General features: G+C 37.8%; 1 protein-coding gene across 1 annotated transcript; it reads right to left on the minus strand.

The window, feature by feature from the left end:
* Positions 1 to 14,113: 14,113 nt before the first annotated feature.
* DCUN1D5 (defective in cullin neddylation 1 domain containing 5) lies at positions 14,114 to 27,175 on the minus strand. Its single transcript, XM_054271945.1, has 8 exons — positions 26,805 to 27,175; positions 24,174 to 24,256; positions 21,610 to 21,680; positions 21,116 to 21,207; positions 16,250 to 16,358; positions 16,051 to 16,155; positions 15,235 to 15,337; positions 14,114 to 14,458 (listed from the first exon to the last, which is right to left on the minus strand). The coding sequence occupies exons 1-8, from the start codon at positions 26,885 to 26,887 to the stop codon at positions 14,403 to 14,405; spliced, it is 702 nt and encodes a 233-aa protein (XP_054127920.1). The 5' UTR covers positions 26,888 to 27,175; the 3' UTR covers positions 14,114 to 14,402.
* Between the last annotated feature and the right edge of the window lie 48 nt (positions 27,176 to 27,223).

The following is a 27,223-nucleotide window of genomic DNA, read 5'->3' on the forward strand; positions in this document are numbered from 1 at the left end:
ATTTAATATCCAGTTGTAAGGAAAACATGGGTATGTTTTCAAGACCAGTCAATTGAGTTACCAAGTTAAGTGAAATACTGAACAGAAACTTCCAGGAAGGACTGGTGTCTGTAGCTGGAATGTCTGTATTGAATTACAATAGCTTCAAAAGCCTTTGAAAGTATTAATATTTTGTACATCTTAGGAAAAATGAATATCCTAACTGCTAATAGCTTGAGTAGGAAGCAGCTCTACATTTTGCCCACCTCAGTGCCTGAATGCCCTGCTAGTTTCAGAGAGCCCTTGTACACTAACTTTTAACTTACCATAGTCTTTAAATATTACTTAGTTCTCTATTTTCAGAAGAATAAGTTTCCCAGACAATATTGTGATATTGTCCCAGACAATAACAGAGAAAATATGGCTAATACAATAGAAAAAATAGATTATTTTAGACATTTGCTCTTAATAAAATAAATGTTATAGTGGTAGGAACACAAATCAGTGAGGAGGTATGACAGTTGTCTGACTTAGTAGCTAGCTACCTATGAGGACAGAATGTATTGTAATCATAGAAAGAATTGTAATCATAGAAATCAGACTTCAAAACCACATTATTAAATTTCTGGTGCCTTTCATTACCAGGTCATTAGGATTTCTTATTGTGATTTTTTTAGTTACAATTTATTTAGTCTACTTTTAAATGTTGTGAAGTTGCTTCTCTGAATTCCTGGGGGAGACTGTTTCTCATTCAAACAAATCCTACATTTGCAAGATTTTGGCTAATATGCCTTAAAATAATTCAGTTCTAATTGGTGGCTGTTGGTAATAATCTAGAATGCTTCATTATAGCTCTTTTTGTACTTCAAGTTTATTTATGGAGTATTTATTCTCTACACTAAGGTTTTCAATCACCTTAACTCTTGTAAATGCATTCTGTTTTATCTTAGGCTTTGAGCCTATACAGAAACTATATGTATGTAAAAGTATTCCCAAGCTAAAATCTTTAGTGCACCAAATTTATTTGTTCTATTATACTCTCTATTTATGCTATCCAGGCACTTTATAAACATATACATAAATATAGATATAAAGTGCTTACATACAAAAGATAGGAAAAGGGAATTATGCTCAAGAAAGACAACTTCAGGATTTATTATCTGGGGTTCCTATTCCCAGACTCCTGAATTGTGCTCAGGGCAGCCAGGTATGAGCTCACCATCCATGTACAGAGACAGCAGACCCTGAGACATCACAGCTGAGATCAAAATAAAAGCCCTGGGCCTTTTCCCCAGGTCCTGTTTCCTGTGTGCCTGTATCTTGCATCTCCTTAGGATGCTGGGCTGTGAGGCAGCCCAGGGGGCACCAGGGCTGTTTTAAACACCTCAGTGGTGTCCTGGGGCTGAGGCACCACGTTTGCTTGTCTGCACCCTAATGCTGAGCTCCACCTCACCCTGCCATCCAGATATAAGTCAGTAGCTCTGCCTGTTATTTGGAAACTTCCCTGAATCACAAAAACTATGCAGTTTTCCTATCTGTTTCTCATTTCCATTAGGAATCACTTGCATATCCATCACAAGATGCATAGCTCAGCAGTTGAATCAGCAGGGAAAAGAGCTGTATTCCATTTCCTTTGAAATTGTCTACTGCAGCACGGTTTGACCACTTAAATCAGTTCACAAGTCAGTGTATTATGGAATGTTTTCTAAATCAATAAAATCTCTTCTCTGCTAGGGAGTTTGCAGAAGCATTAGAATTTTAAAGTAGCCAGATGATTGTTAACTATATTTTGATTATATTCTTGCAACAGATATGCCATATGAAAAAGTGCAGCATGAAAGTCAACAGGGAAATGTGGCTGTATGGACAGGAACAGAATAGTGGTTCAACTGGCCAGTCCAACTGGGTTAATGGCTTATTTCAGTCCCTATAGTGGCAGTGGCACATTTAGCCTACTATCTTTAGGTATACAGGGAGTATGTGAAGTGTTCAAATTTCCAGATGGTTTAAAATTCTTATTTTGTTGTAGCAGTTGGGGCAGAGTTCCACTAGAACCCTAGGAACTTAACATTAGGCATTTTACACCACCGAGTGGGAGAATCTATTTATAAAAGTCTAGTGCTATTTATAAAAGTCTAGTGCATATCAATATTCCACATTAAAAAAAAGTTGAAAAATAAGAAATATGTTTGGTTTTCGGGGGATTTTTTGTTGTTGTTTTTTTGGTTGGTTGTTTTTTTTTTTTTTTTTTTTTTTTTTTTAATTTTCAGCATTTCCAAGTATAGGTATGAACAAAATCCTACTTCTGTGGGACAAGATGCTACTCTTCATGTCCAGACAAGAGAGTGTAAGACAGAACAAAATTATATGCACACCACTCAGGTATAGGTTAAAAAGGGATATTGGCTTCTGTTCTCCATCTTATTTTCAGCTTGTATCGTTGCTGATGTTGTTGGAATTTTAGATTCTGTGTTTGGTTTTTTGTTGTTGTTGGTTTTTGGTTGTTTGGGTTTTTGTTTGTTTTGTTTGTTTGTTTCTCGAATGTTAGGGACACATCTGTAAGTGTTTAAGGAGTTAGGTATGGAGTGTTTGAGAATCCCCCACTCCTGTGCCCTGCCGCACTAAATACTCGGTGTCACATGAGACTTTCTTTAGGTTTTCAGTCAACGCATTACACTCAAAAGAGCGAAAATAATCCAAAATTTGCCTTGTCCATATCCTCGTGTAACTCGAAGAAAGCACAGAGCCTATCTGAGGAGCCTTATCAGCATGGGACGCTTTCAGCAGCCGATGAGTTCCGTGTGCCAGACCGAGAGAGCGCAGGGTCCCCTCTCAGCCCGCAGCCGTGCCTGCCCCGCTCCCGCTGTCCCCTGTCGCCGTGCCGGGTACCGATGGCAGCTGGAATTGCGGTGGCAGCTGGAGTTCCGGTGGCAGCTGGAGTTCCGGTGGCAGCTGGAATTGCGGTGGCAGCTGGAGTTCCGGTGGCAGCAGGCCCCGGCATGGCTGGGGACACGGCCCCACCTGGCGGCGCTCCGCCGGCATCGTGCGGCTGCCACAGCACAGCGCGCCCGCAGCACCTGATCCTGCCCAGGGGGAGCCAGCTAAAAACAGCCTTCCTCCAAAGCTGGAGTTGCGAGGGAAAGATGCACAGCAGTGTCACCCAAAGGTTAAAAACGGGTAAGTTAACTTTGGTTGCTCCTGCCCTGAAATGTATCTGTCCCACTCACAGAAGCAAATGACATGCGCAAATGAAGAAACCATAAATAAAAGAAGAAAGGCATGAAGTTCATGGTTTTCCAGCAGAAAATATTTACCAAAAGCCCTTAAAGTTTCAGTGTTTCCCAGCGGTATAGACAATTTATGGCTATTTTTATGGTTAAACAAAATTCTGGAGTTGTACAAGCGCTCTAACTCATCACTGCCATCTGGATTCTCTGGAGAGAATGAAAGAGATTCACTTCGGACAACACTCTCAGGCACACACGGTGATTCTCGGGGATACTGCTCAAAGCCAGGAATTGGACTTGATAATCCTGATGGGTCCCTTCCAGCTCAGCATATTCCATGACTGTGATTCATCCAAAGTTTTAACACGGAAAATGGGCATGTACCATGGAGAGATGAATTTACCTGGCTCTCAGCTGTCTTGATTAAAAGAGGGATGGAATAGCAGACAAAAGTTGGGACAGGAAAGAGGCACATACACTTGGAAAAAAAAGAACCGGTAAGGCCAAAATTTTGGTGGTACAGGACATGAATTAACTTTGTGCTTTGGAATAAAACTATCAAATGGATATAAACTATTTCTGTATTTGTTTAGACTTGCAACTATAGTAATTCTTAAAATTCTGGTTTATAATCCACGATGCGTAATGCTGAATAACAAATCACAGTATGGTACTAATAGCAAATTGAGATGTGTAACTGGGCTTTCTTAAAATAACACTATTGTAAGCAAGTTGTATACAGACATCACCCACTCCTGAAATGAAAAAAAATTGGCAGCTACCCCAAGAACACTTAATAAAATTGTACAGCACCCCAGTAGGTCAAGCCCACAGTGCTACTGCATTCATACATGCATGGGTGCTAAGACAACGTGGGACTAATGTGGTTTACTTCTAAATTTCTTGGGCCACATGATATTATCCAGTGAATTCTGAATCAGTGGTCAGCTTACAAAACAAGTAATAGAAAAATGTCATTCTTACAGAAGATGTGCATGTAAGGTAATAAAGAATACAGATTAGAAAATCAATAGAGCACATAATTGAATTATATACATTTTACAACATTTATTGTAGAATCTTCATCCAAAATTTCCCAAGGAACCACAGCCTTCTGAGTTTTTTGGGCTTACCTATTACAGGGCGGCTGCACTATAAACAACACTTCCCATTACAAAATACTGAGTAAAAGCAAAGACTGATGATTTACATCAGTGACATGTCCAGGCTGGGAAAAACATGAAATATTTGCAAGCAAGCATCTCCATATGAGGTATGAACTTTAAAAGGGACTGCCTCATTGCTTACTTAAAATATATCAAATATCTGATAACTTTTATGAACTTTCTGTCATCAAGTCCACCTCAGATGAGGTTATGAATATGACTTCCACAGGAACAAAACAATACAGGAAGAGGAGGGGAAAATTCTCTCAAAACACACCCAAGACCTCAAGAACTAACATGTTCACTGCCTCTATCCTGTAGCTGGAACAATAATGCTGGCCCAGTCTATGCAGAAATGCTGATCTACCTGATCTGTATTTGGTATGGTCCCGTTGATAAAAAAATGTCACCTCACGAATAGGAAAATAAGGAGCTTCCTGATAATGTTACTTTAGGAAGAAAAATCTGCATGAAACAAAGGAACTACTGATATTTTACAGAAGTTATTTGAAGTTTCTATTCATTGAGAAAGTTCAAAAATGAAATGGTCCTTAGATTTTTCAAATTATATATGGACAAAGTTAGAATTTTCTTTGAAATCTTCTCTTTGTAGATATCAGATCAAGCCATAGGAGCATTTACCACTTCGTCCTACATAGATAGCAAGTAAAAGTCACACTTAAGCATCATTCATTGTGCAGCTGTGTTAAGAAACCCAACCTAGCCAGAATAGGCTAATCTGAATAGCAGAAGTGGGTTGCGTAGATGTGATTCTTCCAATGAAGTAATTATGCCTGCTTTAATTTCTTCTTTCTACAAACAATAGAGAAAAAAAGATACAAATTCTGAAGTTTGTCCAGGTCTGTATGTCTCTTAAAGTAGAGCAAAATTGCAAGAGACAAAACAAAAGTGATGAACAGAAATGTGTTTGAGCGTGCTCTTTTTACTGCTGTTAAAACTGTGTCTTTCTCCCTGGTGGCTCAGCCTCTCATTTCATCCTCATATCTGTGACAGTGCCTTAAATCTGTTCATTCCATGTTTATTACACCTGAATTTCTGCAGGCCTTGGGCATATGTGTAATGAAAACCATTAAACTGAGATGGACTGGATCAGATCTCTGGAAATTCTAAGTGCTGAACAAAGTAGTTTTAGAAGGTCTTCTGACAAAGAGGGAGGGTCTCTTTCTGAGAGATTCAGAGCAGAGATTCTTCTGAGGATTTTCCAGCTGATCCAGTGTCCCCTGCTTTGCTTTGGTCACAGGACAGCTATGTGCTGCCATCTCCCATGGGAACTGGCTTGTGACCCATTTGCTCTAGCTTCCAATGGTCTGATGAATGCACCCAGTGCCTCTGATCCACTGTTCAAATCAGCTGACATTATGCTGAATATGTTCACTTATAAACCTTAGTTCTTCTGTTGAACTGGACCAACGAGTCAGAGCAAAAAGTGATATTAAGAGAATTTGGAGAGCAAATTTAGAATGTGCCTGAGCTCCCTTTGGTAGAGAGTGCACTTATCAGAAATCTAAGCCCTACTAAAATGAATATTCACCTGAATTTTCCTGAAAGCCACAAAAACTTAGTAGGCTACTGGACAAAAGTAAGGCTGTTTTCTCCGTTTGTGACTGCTGTTCCTGAGTGGCTCAAACAATTAGGTATATTATGAGATGCCTAATCTGTTTTCCCCAGAAACAAAATAGCTGCCAATCCCCTGAACTGCCATTAGGATTAGACATACCTCAGACATCTACTGACTCTGACACATCAATTGCAGCAGTTCTTGGGACCCCCATCAGCAGGTACTTGGTACACTTGCTACGGAAGCAGTAGGAAGAACCTGGGGTCATTAGAGCTATAGTCACCTCTGTGGTTAGATGTTGCACAGGTGCCCAAGGTGCTGCAGCCTTAGGAGCATCTGGATGCTGACTCCAAACCTTACTCCAGACGGAAGTGTCTGTTGAAGGAATGGTGTTCTCAGACCTCCCCAACACACCCTGCTCAGCAATGACTATTGGAAGAAGCAAGAGGCTTCATTTCCAGATGGACAGAGAGCTTCAGGATCCAATTCAGGGACATGGGGAAACAATATCGCTTTTGCATTACCAGAGCACTCTGCAAACCCACCTCCATCCACTACCTCAAGTTCCATAGGACACAATAATGACTTCAGTATAAATATTTAAAGGGCTAGAAAGAGGCATTAAAATCACATGGTTGTAAAAGTTGTAAATATAATGTAACAGTATTTCTTCCTTTTTTTTAAGGATTCTATGTGGGCGCGGTTGGTTATGCTTGGTGCATGTATTGCATTAACACATTTACAAGCAGACTTGAATAATATTGCTCCAAGTGTATTCCTTTATCTGTAATCATAGGTGTATCACTGTGATAGCCTAAAGAGAGCCTTTCCAGGCCCCTTTGGAAAACAGTATTTTAAACTTGTAGTCCTACTGAGAAGTCTCTGATATTGGCTTCCTGAAGTACATAGCAGGACTCTTGCTATGCTTTGCTCATTTTCTAGCATGTATTTTGCAAGGAGACAGCCCTGAAGACTGATGGGTTCTGGTACCATTAAGAGATTCTGTGGAGCAAAATTTAGGTGTGGATTGAGTTGTTAATGAAATCAGCCTCAATTTAAAAAACAAATGGCCTTTTAAAAAAGCAAACTGTGCTGTTGCACTGCAGCATATGCAAGATATTTGTTAAATGCATCCTTTAATGAACAGTTGAATGCACATTGATTCTTTTCCAGTTATATTTACCTAAAAGTCAACTTGCTCAGCCGCACTGTTAGAAGCTCCAAATCCTCTCTCTGTGTTAAAACTGAAAATAACCTGTTGTATTTCAGTATTCTAAAATATAACCCATTTTCTTTGAAGCCAAAAATAGATAGTAAGGAGATGTTTATTTCTATACTGGTTACAACGTGGATTGCACAGATGGCAAACATAAAAAAGGCCCATTGGATAAGGCAACACAGTTCTATTAAACCAAATTAATTTCATCTTTTAAAAACATAATTTTGAAATTACTGTTCAAAGTCAGTGTCACTGCTGAAAGCCTGAAATACTGTAACATGTTTACAACACAGAGTCTGAATTAAATTTTTTGGTGGAATTTTTTTAAACTTGCTTTAGCTAGAAACCAATATTTTCAATATTCTTCCAAATACAACATTATTCCTATTCCCTCTGCTCTCAGTCTTTTTCATCAGAGAACTTTGCTTGACTATATCTAGCAGATTTTCAGTTAAGTTTACTCACATTATCTAAGTGAGAAACCACTACTTTCTGCTTGCTTTGTACTACTTTTTTCCCCATTGGATTCTTTAAGCAGAGAAATACTACGAAAAATTAGATAGAAGGTGTAATTTCAACAAAACAGAAACATTTAACTTCGACAGTCAATAGTAACAGTCAAATTTAAATATTTACTTGAATGACCAGAGATTCCCTATTGTATTTTATTGGAATGAGGAAGAAAACCACAATTATAACTATACAAGCATGACTTCTTTAAGGTGTTTACAAAACTCATTGAAACTACACACTGAATCATTGTAATTTTAATTCACTGCACTTTATGAAGCTTAACTTCCAACTAACTCCGTTATTTTCCAATCAAATTATTTAGTAAAATGATAACTAAAACAAAACTCTTATCTCTAAACCTAGTTTCTTGTCATTTAACTGTTCTGAACATTTTCTTCAGGTTTTTTCCATTCATTTACAGGAAAGATGGACATTACAGAGAAAGGAAGCAGGGTAGGGAGGGAGAGATTTCTTGGCTGTGTCATTTCTACTTTGTCTGCAAACTTGTCTTGTGTTTGTATAAAATTGTACATTTACTTGTTTAGCATACTGCTAATTCACTAGAGTCTGGTCCTAAACATCAAACACTGATAAAGAACATTTAGTAACAAAGGTCAGTGCATACCATTTGGGGGCAAGATGTACTTGCAAACATGTAAGATGTAAAGCTCTCCTCTGGTTGCTGAAAAGATAAGCCAATAAACATGAATTCCTAGCCAAAATTATCCCTCTATGCTTGGATAAAATGATGTTGAATGGTGAGGAGGGCTACTGAATAGTAGGTACATGTGCAGCACCAATTCTAACCATACAACTGAATCAAAGTCCTTTAATTTCTAGTTCTGAAGACATGAAACTCATACAAGTTTCAACAAGAGTTCACTGGTCTTGTCTCCTGTGGACTCTGTTAGTGGGAAACATCCAGACATTAAATGGTTTCCTCTTCCTATCAGCCACTAGGACACCATAGGGATTTACATTGTTGCAACAGAGAAGTGACATTTTTGGATATTCAAATCTTAACAGCAGGCCCTTTGTGAAGCATATTAAATATCTGCATAAAGAAACATCCAAAGCCTGAAAATCCAGACCAGGTAACTTTGTTTGCATAAAGCAGTATACCTGCCAAAAGCTAACTAACTATCCCAAGCTGCCTGAAACTTCCTCCTGTATCCCTGTGCCTTACAGCACCCCATTTCTAACTCTGTGAAGACGTGACAAAATGCAACACTGTCATCTTTATTTCTCACTGCTGTGTAACAGAAAAAGATGCTGCCCACCTCACACCTGTTTCAAACTGTAACCCAAGTGATGGACAGGGAATCCAATGGATGGATGGCATGCACTTCCAAAAGTGGCCTGCAATCTATAAGTCAGCACTTCCTCTGTCATCCACCTGGAACTGCTCAGCAGCAAAAGCTTGGCAATTAGTGTGCACTGATGACAGCACTGTTTCAAGGACAGCAGAAAATTCATTTAAAAATACCTATTAAAATCTAAGAGAGAAGGGCATAAAATAAATGTCTGTCCAATCATTAGGAATCCAATTTCTGTAAAGATGAAATCTTAAAATGTTCAGAGAAATGAGTCTCTGTTATTTACTTCCATTATTAACTTTACCACATCTACTATTTCACTTCATAATTTAAATATTATAATAGGCACAACAAACCTTTCTGAAATATCCTAACATTTAAAAGAATTAAAAAACTCACCTCAGTGCTACCACAAGAAAAAAATTAGCTAGCAGTCTGTGTTCTAGCCCTTTAATTTACTACCACAAAATGAAGACTAAAGGAAACAAAGTAATTCTATAAACACTAAGGAAAAATTAAGTTGCACATTAGGTAGAATTGAAATCAACTAAAAATACCTTTATTTTATAATCAGCACTAATTCACGACTGAGCTGATAAAAATACACTCCTGGATAAATCCTTGAAACATAGAGTGATTCTTTTTTAAATTGTCATAATTAGGCAAGAAATTTAATTCAAGAAGTTTGAGAACTTTATGCGTTGAAAGCAACTTGATCAATGTACAGTTTCTAGAGAAACAGGACACAACAATTACATTTTCATAATTTATAAAGTAGTAAGTCATTTAACAGAAACACACTGGAACCAACTTGGATTAAAGAAATAGTATTTGACTCATCAAGACAAACATCTGTCTAGTCTAAGGCCTATAAAACAAATGCAGTAACTTACATCTTCTGTCATTGTTATTATGGTAACTATTCAGGGGAAAAAGCCAAGGAGATCCAAATATGTAGAATGTTATACTTTGATTAAACAGGACAAAAACAGGAACAAGATTAGAGTTAAGAATCCAGATGACGTGATACACCAATTTCATTCTGGTGACACATCTGGCAGTGGCTTGAAATTAAAATTAAGGTAACACAGGCTACATAACCTTGCAGTGCACATTCAGGCTTTAATGCACCTACCTATTAATTCAATGCCCTTTCTCACAGAGACAGGAAAAAATACAGGAAGAATGATAATACAGATGGGTAAAGAAATAACAAAACTCTTGCCGTCACTTGTAGATATGAGATGCCTGCTGTCCATATATCACTAAACTTCTACTGGCTCAGAAAGGCATCAGGAACTTCATTGCCAAAACCAATATAAAGCAGAACCATGGACACAACAAACAGGCATTGCCTTAGGTCTGAGTGAGAGCAGTGCTATTAACTCAAACATATGACAGGATGTTGTCTTTGATCCTTTCTGTAATGGGCTCTGAAAAACCTTATGGAAGAGTATATTACAAAACACCAAGTCCCTTCCTAAAAACACACATGTGACCTAAGAGACACTGGGGGAGAGCGACGGGATGCAGCTGGAGAAGACAGGAAAGCTCATTCCCTCTCCATTCACATGCACTGCAACAGGTTGTTGGCACTGTGTTCATTCAATGCATTAATGAGAGTCAACGTCCAGGATCATGATGTTCTATCAGCACCTAATAACACAGGATGATATAATCAAGAACAGCGTTTGTTGTTACTCACAGTTGTGATAAAGTTCTATTTCCTACATCTAAACACAGAAGCAAAGAAACTCTTCAATAAAGTTGACTTAACAATGAGACTGATCCATCTTGCTGGAATTAAGTTATCTCAGTGATTTTATGAACAAATACACAAAAACACGTAAGGAAAAACTAAGAGGCAGCATGACAAAATAAGTTTTCTGTCCTAATACATACCATTTTATTCATCACACTTCATAAAGCTTAACCTGTACAAGTTTCTACATTTTGCTTTGAAGGAACTGTTTACTAGCTCAAAATATGAAAATATCAGAAACATTGATAGTGACTGCACAGAAATTGCAAAAGGGACCGTAAGTTCAATGTATCAGCACAAAGCTTCTGATAATGATAAAAAAAAACCCTGAACAAAAGCCACAGAGACCACAGGGCCCTCATCCACGCTACCCAAAACAGGTACCAAGCTGATGTCCGCAGTCATCTCAAGAGCCAAATTCAAAGTCTGTTACAGAGAAGTGAAATTCTAGCCATTAGTAAAGAACTTAAGAAGCTAATTTAAAGAGTAAAGAGAAATTGGATCAAAACTACATATACAGTTAAAGACATAGGTAAACAGACGCAACTGTTCAATTCAAGATCACATTTTTACACAAGAGAAATACTACATTGCGATCTACCGGTATGGCTTTTCCCATGAAGAGGTGGGTGTTTTCAGACTTTAAACTGCAAACTATTAGTTGCCTAAGAAAACTAGAACTGATTTAATTGTGCTAGGAAGAACTAATGTCAAGAAGTGAAAGTGGGACTAATGTGAAATTTATACCACTAATATAGACACCACTATGATTTAATTTTGGAAGACATTTCACGTTCAATTTGTCATTCTGTGGCAGTATATTTCACCTGTGAAACTTTCATCTTAGAACACTGAAAGATAAGGCATAACACTTAAAAAAAATTTCCACAGACTGAAATACAACTGAACAAAACAAAAATTAAAGTTCAAAGACTAAAGAAAGCAGAAGTCAAGTTTGGCTTGTGGGCATGCACAAAATTAAAATAACAAAAAACCAAGCTAACAGCTATTGGCAGTTAACAATAAGCTGTAAGGTCATGTAATAAAACACAGCTAATAAACATGATTGGTTCACAATGAAACTGTACAAGCCATTAATTCACACTGAAGCAATACACCTGACTGCTGTTTTAAGCAAAAAATCAGGTTTTGAATAACCAAGTTATTCAAACTTGAGAAACTGTTTCAACTAGTTTAAATACATTAATCCCCAAAGTTTTACAGTAACTGATGAATTTCAATCACTCACACAACCACATTGTAAATCCCTGAAACATGGATTTATTATAGGAATACTGATAAAACCTTAACAGATACAAATGATACATCATATAGTGTCTTACACCTTAATGGCAAGTACTTGACTCAGATTGGTAGGTGCGTCACTCCTACTTTTACACTCTAATATCATCCTCTAGGACCAAATAGTTTAAATTGAACTCACAACAGCTTGCAGTTACCTAAAAGCAATGATTTTTTAAAAATCAAGCTATAAAAGATTCTTCTGACCAGTATTTCAAAACCTTTGGAAAGAGAACACCCTAGTGGGGACTAAACACAGTATGCAAGGAGTCATTGCAGTGAACTTGAAAGTAATTTTAGAATCAACATCCCTGAAGAGATTTAGTGTACAGCAGTACATCCCTTGACATCAGTAACATGGTGCATGTTTATCTGTGCATCTTAGGACCTTATTGTACCAGCAGATCTTAGGACTGTTGAAATTAATCTCATTCTGGCAGAAGCTTCCTGTGGAGTAGGGCAATTCCTAAATGAAAGGCACTCTGTTATGAGTGACATCAGAATTATCAGCAATGCAAATGGATAACTTGTGACATGTTGAAGGGAAATGCTGCAGCTCACACGAGGTCTAAGATTAGGTACTTTTTGTAAAATAGGGGAAAGAATATTTAGAGCAGCTGTAGTGCATCTGTTTACATGCACACAGACACTAGCCATTGTACAAGCAGAAATGTTCCAAGTATCTTTTCCTCCGGTGCTTTCCTCACTTGGGTGGAACCAAGCTTCTACAGCTCAAGGTGACTCGCAGAACAGCCCACAGCCCAGCACTGCAGTGTCCTGCAGCCCACAGCAAGCATACTTCTAGAGAAGCTGCAAGTGTGGTCCTCAGTAGTAGAAAAAGAGCACAGGCACACACTTGGTTGGTACCCCTTATTTCTCTTCATACCTTCCTTTTTCCACCCGCCTTCTTAAAAAAAAAAAATCATCTTGGAAACACAGCTTTCCTTAAGGACAGGAAAACTCGCGCTTCTTAGTCTGACTAAGGGATGTGCAAAACAGAAGTAATTTCCCTGAGGCAAAGATCTTCAAGTCATGCCTAGCTTACATCGTCTATTCTTACTTCACTTGTTAAAATATTTGGCACACAGGCCTTGATCACCGACTGAGAGTCTTCCAGTATTATCACAGTCTGTATAATACATTTATATAATAAAGCAGAAGTTGGAAATGCTTCATTCTCTCATTCTGGTTTGGTTTTTCACATGTACTGATTAAAATCTCTTCCCTTCTCAAGGGTGGCATTGAGTCTCCTGGGCATGGAGGTAGAGTGAGAAACTTCTACTATATTTAAAAGTTGTAATGAATACTGAATGCCTAAAAGGGCAATCACAGTAGTTTTGGGACTCAGAACACAGAGTAACAGGGTGATATTTAATATCCTGTTACATACAGCCTGTTACTTGGTGAAATGTAGGTGATTAAATAGTTGCTTCTTGATTTATATTATGAAAACCATCCAGGGAGGAAAAAAAGGTCATGTTATGAGTGCCTCCAGTCTAAAACATGCAAGAAGAAAAGCATGAAACTAAGTCTTCCCAGTTTTCCCTTTTAAAATATAAATTGCACTTGTACAAAGCAATCCAAAAAGCCTAAATAGCAGTAAAAATCTGAAGCTGCCTTGCTGTACCAAAGAGTATCTGTGTTCAGCATCTGAAGTACAAGCAACTAGTTTTCAGCCATTCTGCACACAGAGCCATTTCTTCTACACCTTTCTACTTTGAAAGGGTCTGCCATTAAATGCCATGCCACTGGGTGGGAAATAGACAAAGAAATAAAAAACAATAGCAGGACTTTAAGGCCTTTATCTCCATGAGGAGCTGAAAACTGTGGCACAACCTATGACCAATACTGACTACATAAATTAGCACACTCCCACCCAGGGCTTCCAAAATCAGCCATTCTTTCTAACATCTGCCACACAGACAATCACACCAACAGCAAGCAAGAGCGCCAACTAAGCATTTTAAGGTCTTCAAAAATTCATAGCAAAGGGCACTTCTGAGAAAGATATTTTATAGATTTGGTTTTAAAAATAGACACCACACTCACATTCAAGGGACATCCATCACTTTTAGGCCTTTGTCACAAATCTGAATCTTTATTGTTCTGAAAGAAATGCTATAAACATAAGACTCAAAACAAGAACTCCAACTTTCAGTCTCAGAAGAGGTGTGGTTCAATGCCCATATCACATGTAACAAGAAAGTCTCCTTAAAAAAGGAAAAAAAATTACTGTAAAGTCTTTCTTATGAATGAAAATGCAATCCTTTGTTTTTCTCATTACTTTGTGTACAGGCGGGCACCAAAAAAAAACTCTTGCATTTTCTTTTGAATTCTTGCTATGACGCTTGACGAACTTTCTGCCATTCAACAAATTCATCCAGAAGTACGGGCCCTGCAGACAGACAAAACTTGGGAGTTATAATGAGCAATGTCTTTCAAACACCTTCATTTTCAGTAGGAGGGTTTAAAACTACTGTTCTAGGAAACATCCATGGCAATCCCATGGTAAAATACTCATAGATTAGTACAATCATTCCAATCCAAGGATGACAAAAAGTGCAAAAAACCCCCATTTTATGGAAAAAATTGATCCCGATATCTGACAGGTGGAGTGAATGGAATGGAAGGCATAAAAATAATCTTACAAATGTTGCAAACAGCACAACTAATTCCTTCGTTCCAAAGTTTTCAAAATTGTGAATCATTACAACATGGACCAAAATAGGACTTAGGCAGTTCAGTCATGGCATGACTGACTACCAGCCAGGTGGAAAGTTCAGCCCCAAATACCAGCAAGTAAGCAAAAATTGTTAAGCTATGGTTTATTATATACGGTTGATTATATATTAGTACAAAATGAGAGTTCACTGTTTATAATTCTACTTGCAAGTCTACAGTTGCATGCAGCAAGCACCTTCACTAGATTCTCACTGAATACAAGCTGGCTCAATTAAATCATCATATTATTTACATACTATACCCTTGACAAACAAGTAGGAAAAATTAATAACTGCAGCTTGAAGGTGGATGGTTATCAGGGCTGTTTTTGTATTCATTGTTAGAAAAAAAAAAAAACCTTACAGTATTGTTTCTGCAATGGAAATTCATTTTATGCAATTTTAAAATTCTCTGCTAATATTTGAATAAGCAAAAATTAAGAATACTTACATGCACCATCTTCATCGTAGTTGCTAAGATCTGCATGGACAGTTCTGCTGAACTCTAGTACATTGTACCACTGATCCTTGTTCATAACTCTATACTTCGATTGCTAGGAAAAGTAATTTCAAAATATTAAAATGTCAAATGGCATTTGGTACTCCTGCACCACTTTTATCTTTTTATCATCAATGAGTTCCTAACAAACTATTTAATAGGTAACAATGGCTATTACTTACTTGATTTTCTATTTTTAAAAATACTACACATGAACATATTTTGTAGTTATGAAACAACATGAAATGATTTCTTGGAAGATCAGAACAGAATCAAATTCCCCAAAACCTGGAAATCAGTTAAGTTACCCCTCTAAGCTTCAAAAACTGGTATATTTTTGCCTAGCCCTAATGTGGAGCATATCTAGCTGAGATGCATTTTCAGAATGAACTATTAAAAAAAAAATTTAAAATCTTATTTTCTCCAGGGTACAATACATTATGATCATAAGGACATAAAAAGCAAACTTGAAATGCAGTGCAGATGCAAATGCAGCTGAATAGACTAGTGGGGTTCTACTACTTACTTTCAAGTTTATATTTAGAGTAAAACCAAGATGGAATTTTAGCTGTCTTTGATAAGAAAAGGGGCTGGGGCATAGAGAGGAAGAAAAGGATTTTGATGCATACAAGAACATTACTGTTTCATAAGCACATTGAACAAGGTAAAGGGAGCAATACAGATACATTTTTGAGTTAAAAAACCACAATATTCTCACAGAACAGTTCAACTACTATGCCAACATTCAAAAAGTCAAGGAAACTTTACCTCCAGGTATTGATAAAATACTGAAAACAGTGGCCAAGTTCTTCCGAGCAGAAGAGCTAACATGGACTTTGCAGTATCAATATCAAGACTTCGCTGGTCTTTTTCCTAAGGTTGAATAAAGAAAGCACAGAAACCAATCAAGTACAAGCTTGCTGAATAAATAAAAGTAAGAACTTTCCTAACATTTCAGCAGTCTTACCCTTGCAAAATCAAAGGCGTATCTGTAGATATTCTTGAAGGATGAAATGTCATTCAACTGTGACCGTAAGAAGTCAAATTTACTCTGTAATTTTTCTGTACAGTCACACCTTAAAAAAAACCAACAAAAACCCAAAACATTAGGAGTTCAAAACACAACATCAGGCAACAACAAAAAAAAAAAAGCCAGCAAACACAAAAACCTGAAATCATCACAGTGCAATCATTAGATTTACAGGAGTAATACTGTGAAACTGACTTGAAGAATCTTGAACATGCTCAATATTTGCAGCTTACCGAAATGAATGCTGGCTTCTGTAAGCAAGTTTTTCATTTTAAATATATCAGCAACACAATATGAAGTGCATGCTTCCCATTTCAAATAATAGTCTTTTAATTCCAAACTCTGTAATCTATATTCACACCCAGCAGTATCTTATCTTCCAATCACTATGAATGTTTGAAGACAACATCATTCAGTGAGCATTAAGGGGTAAAATCCAGCTGTAAATAATGGGAAAATGTAAACCCTAAACACGTAGTTTTCAAGTCTGTGTTTACAACTGGAAGGATTGAGCAGGCACTCTACAAAACATACTAGTCTGCTTATGTTTTATGACTGATAAATGCAAGCTCTGATAAAACATTAATCACCTGATTAATAGTCAGTAACTATTCAACCGAAAAATCAAAGGCTGTATGAGAACATACAGGTCCACTAGTCAACAGAATCAAGCTTTGGCAAAAATAACCCTTTGGCAGAAAGATGTCCTTGTACTTTACTCAGCAAGGAAATAGAAAATGGGTCAGATTCACCAACAATGCCAAAGGAGAATACAATTTAACTTTGCTAATCCTCCAGAAAATATTCACTCAATAGAACAGTTATAACAGGACATTCTATTCTTATAAAAGCTGCCATGACTAAAAAAGAATAAATTAAAAATCTGCCTTGCCTTGTATGCTTCATGAAGAAGCATACTTTCAGAAATGCAGCTGTGCATAAATACTTCCTCTGGTCATGTGTCCCCCTTTTAGCAGCCTGCCTCTCAGAGAATACATTTGCACCTCTAACAGCTCCACATGGACTTGTCACACAGGCCCCCAGCAAGGGCTGCTAAGATGCTGGGCTTTGATGCTCTACTTTGCCCACAGCTGATACTTCCCATTCCTCAGATCTGCCAGCCTGTGTGTGCACAGCTGTCTGTCAGTCTGTCTCAGTAGCAATTCCAACTGATGCAACCTTTTATTATTTCCTGTACCTAGCAGCATCTACCTAAAGCAGCACTAAGTCCTAGCCAACACTGGTGTTCAATAAATAAAACTATTAGCTAATTAGGCTACATATTCAGATGACAACTAGTATATTCTGTGATAAACCATATAACGAATTGAAAAGATCTCTTGTTAAATGAGATTTAGTAAATGTAAAAAAAAATAAAATTACTTTTTTTGTCTTCAGCCATTGAATTGGTCTGTATTCTACTATTTAACCCTTAAAATGGCATTATGCTATGGTAGAAAGGTGTTCTGTTTTTTATTCATATCTCTTCTACTGTTCAAAGCTTCCTATTTCTACCAGAATGTTCTACACATTTGAGGACAAATCTACCTATTTAATCTACCTAAATGCTCAAGTTTTAAGTGTACTGGTGACATATAAAATATTTATAGTGGGTTTATCACACATTGTTAAATATAACTTAATAGACTATTTACCATATCATGGGTAAACTCAAATTTCATTATGTTTAAATTTCTTGCAAACTACTTTGTTAAAATTGTTCAAATAATCCTAAATCTAAGTGCAAAGTAAAATGCCAGCTATTGTCTACAATACTATTGGCTATGTATATTTTAATACACAATTTATTCTTTTGAAAAAGTTGGTATGAAAATGAGCAATAATTACGTATCACGACTCCTAAGCAATTTATTATCAGTGCATTTATAACAAAAAGCCAAATGGATCATGCTCAGACCAGCACCAACCTCTGGATCTGACACACAGACATTAGGACATTTCTGTACCTAGCAACTGACCTTCCTCCCAAAAATAAGCAAGGAGTTGTTAAACTCCTCTTTTACAGAGGCACAGCTGCCTGTGTGGCTGCACCATAAAACAGACGACTGAGGTCACCCATACTTGGAATAATCTTCCTAATAAGCAGAACAACCTTCTCATTAGCACAAGTGAATTAACACTGAACTCCTGTATAGACACTAGAAAAAGATGCAATTTCCCAAACTGTCTTTACTGAAAGATAGCACTGAATAGTGTTACCTCAAGATCAACAAAATTAGACATTAGCTTACTACATTCTCTTCTCATCCCTATGTCACATTTTTAACAAAACTCAAATTAGGACCACAAACTGAACGTATTTTAATTTCTGTTGAGAGAGATCATCTGAGGCATAGCTAACACGGACAAACTGATGATTCATTAACTCCTACTCAGATAGTCCAATGTTTTATATTTCATAGCTATTCACATATACTTGTCTTTTACTAAAAAGAAAAATCAGTAAGATGTTTACAAACATTAAACCAAAAGCATTTAAGGTTATTCTATACATTTCATCCTGAGAAGCATGGAATAATCAGCCTAGCAGAGGTGCTTGATTCTGCCATGAAGAGAGCTTGCATATATACATATATATATGTACATATACACACATATGGGGCAGAATTCACCCCACACCCCACCTACACAACATACTGGAAACCTCCCAGCCTAAGTTGCTTAGGTCTCATAAGATGACATTTAGGTTGAATTCACCTTCACTTTGACACTATCTACCTCACCACACATTTATTTTTCTCATAAACAGCAAACCTCACCAGTGTATTACAAAACATGCAGAGAGAATGTCACTTCAAGATTCAGGCACCCAAATGCTGCCATCTAACTGTCAGGGATGTCCTAAGCTTCAGGTGTTGCCATTCATACAGGACTAGCCAAGCAACCTCTAAGAGCAATTGAGGTGACCAGTCATTAGGTCTTAGGGCAAACTGGATACTTCCCTAGGCTCCATTACACTGACTGGATCTCCAAAGATTGCAGTAAGAGTTTAAGAAATCCAGCTCTTGCACATAAACCAAACATTTAGGTATCTTACTATTGAGCTGAATCCCACCCAGCACTGTTCATGCAATTATCTCCTGTAACACTTCACATATCTTGAAATAAAGATTCTATACAGAAGTCTATGTGGAATACACTCTAGGGTTTTAATGCATTTCAATCTCATTTCTTCATGCAAAAATTAGAAAGAAAAGAAATAAGCTGTGTAAGCATGCAATAATATTTTGTTGTTTTAAGTGTAAAACCCTTTTCCTTCAAACTCCTTTCAGACTTTTCAAGAGAAAATAGATAACCCCATTCCAGATGGAATCCCATAATATAATCCTCGCTTTCTAATAAGCAACAACAGCACAAGTCTACAGCTTTGTATTTTCTTTCATCATGGTTTAACCTCAGATAGCAGCTAAACATCACAGAACTGCTTGCTCACTCCCAGCCAAAACCTGCACGTATTTTTTAGCCTATGGATCTTGAGTTGTGCTATGTGAGCATCTCTGCTTCACCCAGCTGCTCAGCCAGCTTTTTAGAGAGCAACAGGGGAAGCAAACATACACATCAACTGCTTTAGGCTCAGGCAAGCGCTCTCACCAGAAGTCTGTTTCTATGAAAACACACAGCAGTACCCTATTTTCAGTATTAAACACATTTAGACTATAGCATGACCAGCTCTGTTCTGAAAAGAACCAGAAGATTTCCAGTCAGCAAATTATTAGTCTAAAACATGGGCTCTGAACAAGGGCCTGATTTCATACATGTCTGTGCTTGCATTCTGTGAAACTGGCTAACTCTTAAAGCTTCTATTTGGGGGTAAGAATTAAATACTTCAGATAAGTGGCCAACACCCATTCACTGCATCTGAAAAATCATGTACCCAGAATTTAATCTGTCGCCCTGAACTTCAGGCAATTTAATAATTCCCACTCCTAATTTAATTTATGGTGATAGTCACAAAATAATCAAGGCAACTGTCAGAAGCCTGATGCCAAATCAAGTAAGAGTTGAGAGTCAGTCCAGAGTCACTTACTCCAGAGTTTTGAGTAACCAGAGGGTATATGCCTGATACAATTTCCCAAACCAATCCACAAGTGACAGGGAACTCTGCTCTAGCTGCAAGAGTAGCTCCCTATTTGTAATATTAAATGCAGTGTCATAACAAGACAGCCTTAAAACACTAGGGTACCATAAGTAGTCAAACAAAGATGAACAAAAAGTAACAACTGACTTAAGCCTCACAAAACACTGATTACTTTAATGTAAGACAATCTCTTTAGACAGAGCATTAACTAATCAAAAATCCAAATGCAAACAGAAAGAGCAAGAAGTTAACTTATAAATTGAAAAGGTGTTACTTAACCTAAGCATTAAGCATGGCTTCTGATGTGCATCTAATAAATAATACCAATAGCCAAAATTACTATCCATGCAGTCATCATCTATAAAGCTCAAAAATCAGTAAAATCTTTCCATAATATCAGTGCTGAGACATGCTTATGTGCGTCTCCTGATCTACTTATTTATATCTGCTAGCTAGAATGGTATTTTAACATATTGTTGCAAGAAAAGGAAGCCCTCAAAACCTGACTTAACAAGGTTTAGACAATAATTTAATCCTTTGCGTTAACTCAGATTAATTTTGCAGTTGTGGACCAAAACAAGAACTAAAAGCCAGCTTTTTTTGTGTCTTATTTCCAACATACATGAAACAGAACAAGAATAGTTAAGTTATAGGTACAATTATAAAATTAGAACATTCTATTAGATAAGTAAAAACACTCTTACTGTAATGAGGTCATTCCTTTCAACCATTCTTCCTTGGTAAAAAATCCCATGCTTTCAGCCTCTAGTTTCCAGGCTAAAACTAACATAATAATCTAGAGGAAACAAAAATAAAAATAAGGGGAGGAAAAGAAGTCAGTACATAAGAAAAGGCTGATTTACTAATGTCCAAGAACAAAACTCTAAAGCATTCAAACATTCTAGCAATTGTGATACGTGCTTAGTCTTCATATTTGTTACCACTAAAAAGTTCAGCTACATGCAATTTTTCCCTCACTTCCAATTTTTGCAAATTAAGTATACCTATAATAAACCCACCCAAAAAACCTCACACACCAGCCAAGTAAAATTGATGTATTCAGCTGAAATATCTTAGAGCAGCTCCTACAAGCAGGAAGATGAAAAACTCTCTGCTTAGTGGAGTTAAAAGTTATACACAGAATTTAACCTTATCGAATATCCCCTTAGGTGTTATTAGCACTATGAAAGAAACTTACATTTTCAGGTTCAACACCGATGTCTTCACAGAATTTTTCCATTCCTTCAGGGCCTACAACTTCATCAGGACCTTCAAAGCAAAAACCACACCAGAGTGAAAAATCCAAGTAACATTCACTGCTTATAAGAGTTATGAACAATAATTAGGCTATATTGCACCCAAAGTATTTCTAAAAACATTGAATTACACTATTAAGTAGCTTTTAAGCAAGACCTATTCTATCAAGTGCAATTGTGTAGACATGTGTGTGCTACACCAGAATGTTTGTGCTGTGCACTGCCTCCCTATGACAGCAGATGAGCCATCTTAGTTTTGTATCTGAGTTCTCAAAAAACTCCATTGAGCTTCCTATTGACCAGCTCAACTCCAATAACTGTGGCAGTCAATTGTTTTAAGACAATTTGGGTACTGCTACTCTCTGCTGAAGTTACTTTATGAATAATGTTCTTAAAAAAATATTTTATCACCAACAAAAAAATTAATTCTGTCTGAGCTACTATTACAGATACTATTCTTTCAATGGTGCTAACATTATGGGTTTACACTAACACAGAGGGTGAATCTACAAATAATGTAAGATGAGTTTTACGATGCTGAGTAAAACAAACAGAGAGAAAACAATAAATTGAAGAAATGCTGAGCATGTTAGCCATAAACAAAGCAAAAAAGAGGTTCAGGACTGCAATGAAAACAAATTGATTAGGACCACAACAGTTAGCGTTATGCTGTCATTTCTCCATTTTAACAGCAAAGTCTCTAAAATGCAGCAAAATAGTGCCCTTAAAGAGTGCATACGGACACACACTCTAGGGCATTTGTTCCTCTAATCTCTCTGGCTTCAGTTATTTCGACTAAACCTCCAAAAATGACTCTTACTGGGCAGCCAAATATTATTAAAAGGCCTGTCAACACAGTATTTGAATGCATCCTGGATCACTACATGAACATTTAAGGAGTATGAACTAATGTAAAAGGCAAAGGTTTTAGCTTCCAAAACAACATACCACTTCACAAGTTTTTGGCAAATTTTGCTATTTATAATAGGCAGAGTCCTTGACGAATCTGTCTCCACTTTATCTGCTGCCAGTGTAAGCAGAAGCCTCTTTAAGAGTTTGGATAAAGTGCTTTGAATAACTACTCACTGTGAGATACGAACATCGTTAATAAAACCTATTGAGAATGGCTACTTCTGCAGAAAAATAAAATCCAACTGACACTTAACATCATGAATACCTACCTCCTGAAAAATATTGCAAAGGACATTTTGCCTAGGTAAGCAAGGCCAAACAGTGTTAGATAGAAAATTCTTAAAAAACCCCAGCAAGTTATGAAGAGAAACACATACAACGGTTCACTGGCAATGACAAGTAAAAGCTTGAATGAGTGTTTCTGGTCCAGAAATCATACATAAAACTCATACACTTAAATGTGTGTGTATAGTTTTATCTTTTAATGGAACCATTTCAGCTTCTGTTGTATATAATTTAATTGGAATTCTAGCTCATGCTGGAAATGTGGCATTTTTTGATTGCTGGTTAACTAAAAGTATAACCTCCTACATTCAATTCTTGACTCAATAACAAAGCCAAAATTTACAGACATTAATTTTAAAGAATGTGCAAAGAAATTTATCACAAGAAAATTCCTTTGAATTATTATTTCCCTAGAAAAGACTCCACTCCAGAAGAGTATGCCTCAAATCTAAAGTATAGAGCAGATTACTATAAACAAAAGTAGTTCATTGGTGTGAAAAGACTGCAAGGAAAATATCAGTCTTGATAAATATACTCAAAACAACTGCTGGCAGATAAATCAGCAGCTCTCTCCATACTAAGATCTGACAATTATTGAGTTTTAATCACCAACCAGCAATGATGGACTTTAAGTAGTGACCAGACAAGAAATTAATAACTATTCAGAAATCCTGAATTCAGAAACCAGAGAATTGGTAAATAAATAAGTGATATACACTGCATATTCACTTAAAGCAGCTATTTGATGGCAATTGTGAGTTGTTTGAAAGAGGCTACTTCAAATACTTCTGGAATGAAACATTGATATTTAGAATATAAAATATATTAGTACAAATTCTCAGATGGAAAACCAGTATAAACCTCTATTATTTTGTTTTGTAAAACAGAAATCCAAGGAGCTTAAATCATGACCTATATCATTAGCCTTCCAATATGATCACAAAGAAGATATAGTTAGACACATAAGCATCAATCTGAATTATCTCTCAATGTCCTGACTTCTACTTGACAATTTCAAAGCAAGAAGTGAATCACTCAGTATATCCCGGCTCAACATTGTACTGCTCATATCTGTTGTTTCATTTTAAAGTTATAAAGCATAAACAAAAACAAGTAAAAAAGAACAAATACCAAGAATGCCATAATAAAAGCTATCCTAATTCAAATGCACGTTCTAAGGAAGCAAATACATGGACATATTTTTATGTCTACATCAGCATACAAAAAGCAAAACGCAAGTAATGTTTTATGTATTGTTTTATTTAAAACCAAATAATATAGTTTCAAACATGAATGCATTGCATATTACCTGCATATTCATAAAACCAAGCCAGGCACTTTTTGCTTGAAAAATGTTCCTCTCCACTTATTACTTTACCAGATGCTTGTGATCTGCAGTAGCAAATAGAAACACAGGGATGAACAGTGTTATTTTAATGACACAAGTGAAAACCAGGAAAAATTAAATTACACAACATTTATTATGAATCTACTTAAATTGTTTAATGAGGTCAGTATACATCTAGACTTATGCTGAATTTCATAAAAGGCAGCTGTGTCATCCTCAGCTGTTGGAACATAAAATTACCTTTAGATTACAACCATCTCATAGCTCAATTTATTACAACTATTACTTTTCCTGAAATGCAGAAGTACTGTTATCTTGTAGATATTAAACAAAAAAAACCCCTACACAGATGGCCAAAATATCACTCCTCAGTAATTCAAATGCCTCATTATCTATTTTTATTTATACATACAAGCATTTAATGTTAGGTCTCTAATAAGCAGCTTGATTTTCAAGAGTGCTGAACATGCACAGACCCCATTAAGGTCAACAGAAGCTGCAGAGCTCGACATATTTAAAAGTCAGGCTATTTATAGTTAACCACTCAAATCTGGGAAAAATATCCGGTCAATTGGTTTACATTATACATGTAATTAGGCATCTACAAATTCTATAGCTATTTGGTACGTACACCAGAATAGCAGCGTGCAATCTGTGGCAAGGCTGAAGCTGCTCAGCACACAGAGCTTCCCCCATCATTGTTTTCATTATGTAACACACAACCCAGTTTGCCTAGGAAGTGAATTCTCTAATTCATCATTCATTAAAAGAATGCACAGAATTTCTTCCAGTAAAAACACTGACTACACAAAGGCACCTTCAGTCAGTAAGGAGTTGCAGCACCTTTTCAATGCATCCTCCTTTCAAACACAAATTATAGACTTTTAAAACAAGCTAAGGTTATTTCTAACAATGAGGTGAGAACTAATCATATGAGGCTTTAAAATTATGCAGCTCCCACATTGCAATTTTAAAATTAAAACGTCAAGCAGGAGAAGAATAGTTCAATTCTGAGAGGGATGAACAACTTTAACTCCCATGTATCATTTTTAGCTTCACTGGAAAAGAACACAACACTCTTAAGAAGAAGCATTCTGTGCTGAAAGCTAGAAGGAGTCCTACAAACATTCATCCGTCCATCCAACTGGCATGAGGAACACAAGTCACCAGAAAGAGGCAGAGTCATATGGTGTGCTATTGCTTATTGGCTTTATCCAGATTAACATAGATCTATTTGTAATCACTGATTTTACTAAAGAATATTACCAATAACTTATTGTGTAAGAACAGAATGCCAAAAATGCTTGTCTATATAGCATTTTCTGATCACCTAGCATGAACTCTGACTGACATCATAGTTTCTGCCCAACAACCAGCTCCCTGTAGAATCTGTGAGTTTTTTCCTTTTCCTAAGCTAAAAAAACACCAAGTAAAAGAAATTAAGATTCTAAATTTCTGTTAACACTGTTCTAGAAAGACAAACTGAAAGTGAACACATGCAAACAAGTGCTAGGATGAGCAAGGAAACTGAAATTTGGTATTACAAACCAGAATAACTTAGTTTTTAGAAGTATACAAAGTAAAATATGAGAAAACAGAAGTGTTCCCTCTACATATACTTTGAGGCAGAACCATGAGAGAGTAGAGTGGTACAGAGGATAATGCTGGCAACAAGAACAGATTTATAGGGAAGGAATAACAGATTGAAACTAAAAGGTCATCAATGACTACAAAAAATGAGCTCTGGAATGCTTACCCAAAATGAACAGTCATAACAAAATAAGAGCCTGAGTACTTCTAAGCTCAAGTTTGGCCAGCCAACGAGAAAGGCCATACACCACAATTTTTTGCAATAGCCATTCCCGTAGTGTGGATTTCGCAAGTCCTTTGTATCCTCATGTCCTCAGGACGTTAGCCCTAACTACTGCTCTACTCGCATACTTAGCAAGGTCTAATAGAAGACAGGCAGTTACTTCGGGGAAGCCACACTGTAAGCTCCTGCTGCACCGCACTAATGGTTTATCATTCTAACACCAACTTTTGGGTATCTCGGCATAAAGCGGTCTTTTTAGAGTAGTTAATGAACAAGATGCTTCCGACTCCTGTATTTATTAGGGAAACCTTTCCTGCTCTTGTTTTCCAGTGTGCTGACCAATCCTTCCAATTTACTGCGAAAAAGCAAAAAATAAAAAAGAAGGAAAAAAAGGGAGAAAAAAAAAGAAAAAAAAAGAGGAAACGACGATTTAGCACGGAGCCTCTAAGCACCGGCAACCTTTAAGAGCGGAGAGCCGCCTACCCCAGCGAAATAGAACGAATATGGGGACAAATGCCAGAACTGGCCCTTGAGGCAGAGCCAAAGGCAAAGCCAGCCGGGAACGGGAGCCGTTCCGTGGCGTTTCTCGCCGAGGCGTGACCACGCCGCCGCTGCGGCCGCACGCCGAGCGAGCGCCGCACCTGCACCGGACGTGTGCCCCGGCACGGCCGCGGCCCTGCCGGGCCCCACACAGCCCGCCCGCCGCTCTGGGGAGCCCCCCGGCCGCCGCAGCCCGGGACGTGCCCGCCGGCACCGGCCGCCGCCCCGCGAGACGGTACCTGCCGAGTTTACATTTCTTGAGGCCGGTGTCGTCCGCCGCCGCCGCCGCCCCCGAGGACTTCCTCTTCTTCTTCACCGGCATCGTCCTGCCTCGGGGCGGGGCCGCCCCGCTGCCGGGGCCCGCAGCCGAGGCCCCCCCGGGCTCGGTTCTCCTGGCCGCCGCCGCCTCCCGAGACGGGCGGTGAGGAAACGAGGGGAGACCCCGTTCCTGCTGCTCCTCCCCAGCCCCACCGGGCGCTGCCGTCCCCCGCTCGCCGCGGGCAGACGCCGCCGCCGCTCCGTTCGCAGAAGCGGGTGTCGTGCTGGGGGCGGGAGCGAGCGCGGGCGGTATCGGCTGTGGAGAGAACGGCGAGAACGACCCGGACACAGACGGCGCCGGGCAGGAAGTGCTAGCGCCGCCGGGGCGGGGCCGCGTCAG

The sequence above is a fragment of the Melozone crissalis genome, unplaced genomic scaffold (assembly GCF_028551555.1).
Source record: "Melozone crissalis strain CALT ecotype California unplaced genomic scaffold, PUWL_Pcris_2 ptg000013l_1, whole genome shotgun sequence".
Classification (NCBI taxonomy): Eukaryota; Metazoa; Chordata; class Aves; order Passeriformes; family Passerellidae; genus Melozone; species Melozone crissalis.

Excerpts from the sequence above, each read along its gene's own strand:
- DCUN1D5 (XM_054271945.1), bottom strand. The coding sequence starts at position 26,887 with ATGCCGGTGAAGAAGAAGAGGAAGTCCTCGGGGGCGGCGGCGGCGGCG. Across the intron at positions 24,257-26,804 it reads AAGAAATGTAAACTCGGCAG|ATCACAAGCATCTGGTAAAG; the intron begins GTACCGTCTCGC and ends TTGCTACTGCAG. Across the intron at positions 14,459-15,234 it reads CTACGATGAAGATGGTGCAT|GGCCCGTACTTCTGGATGAA; the intron begins GTAAGTATTCTT and ends GTCTGTCTGCAG.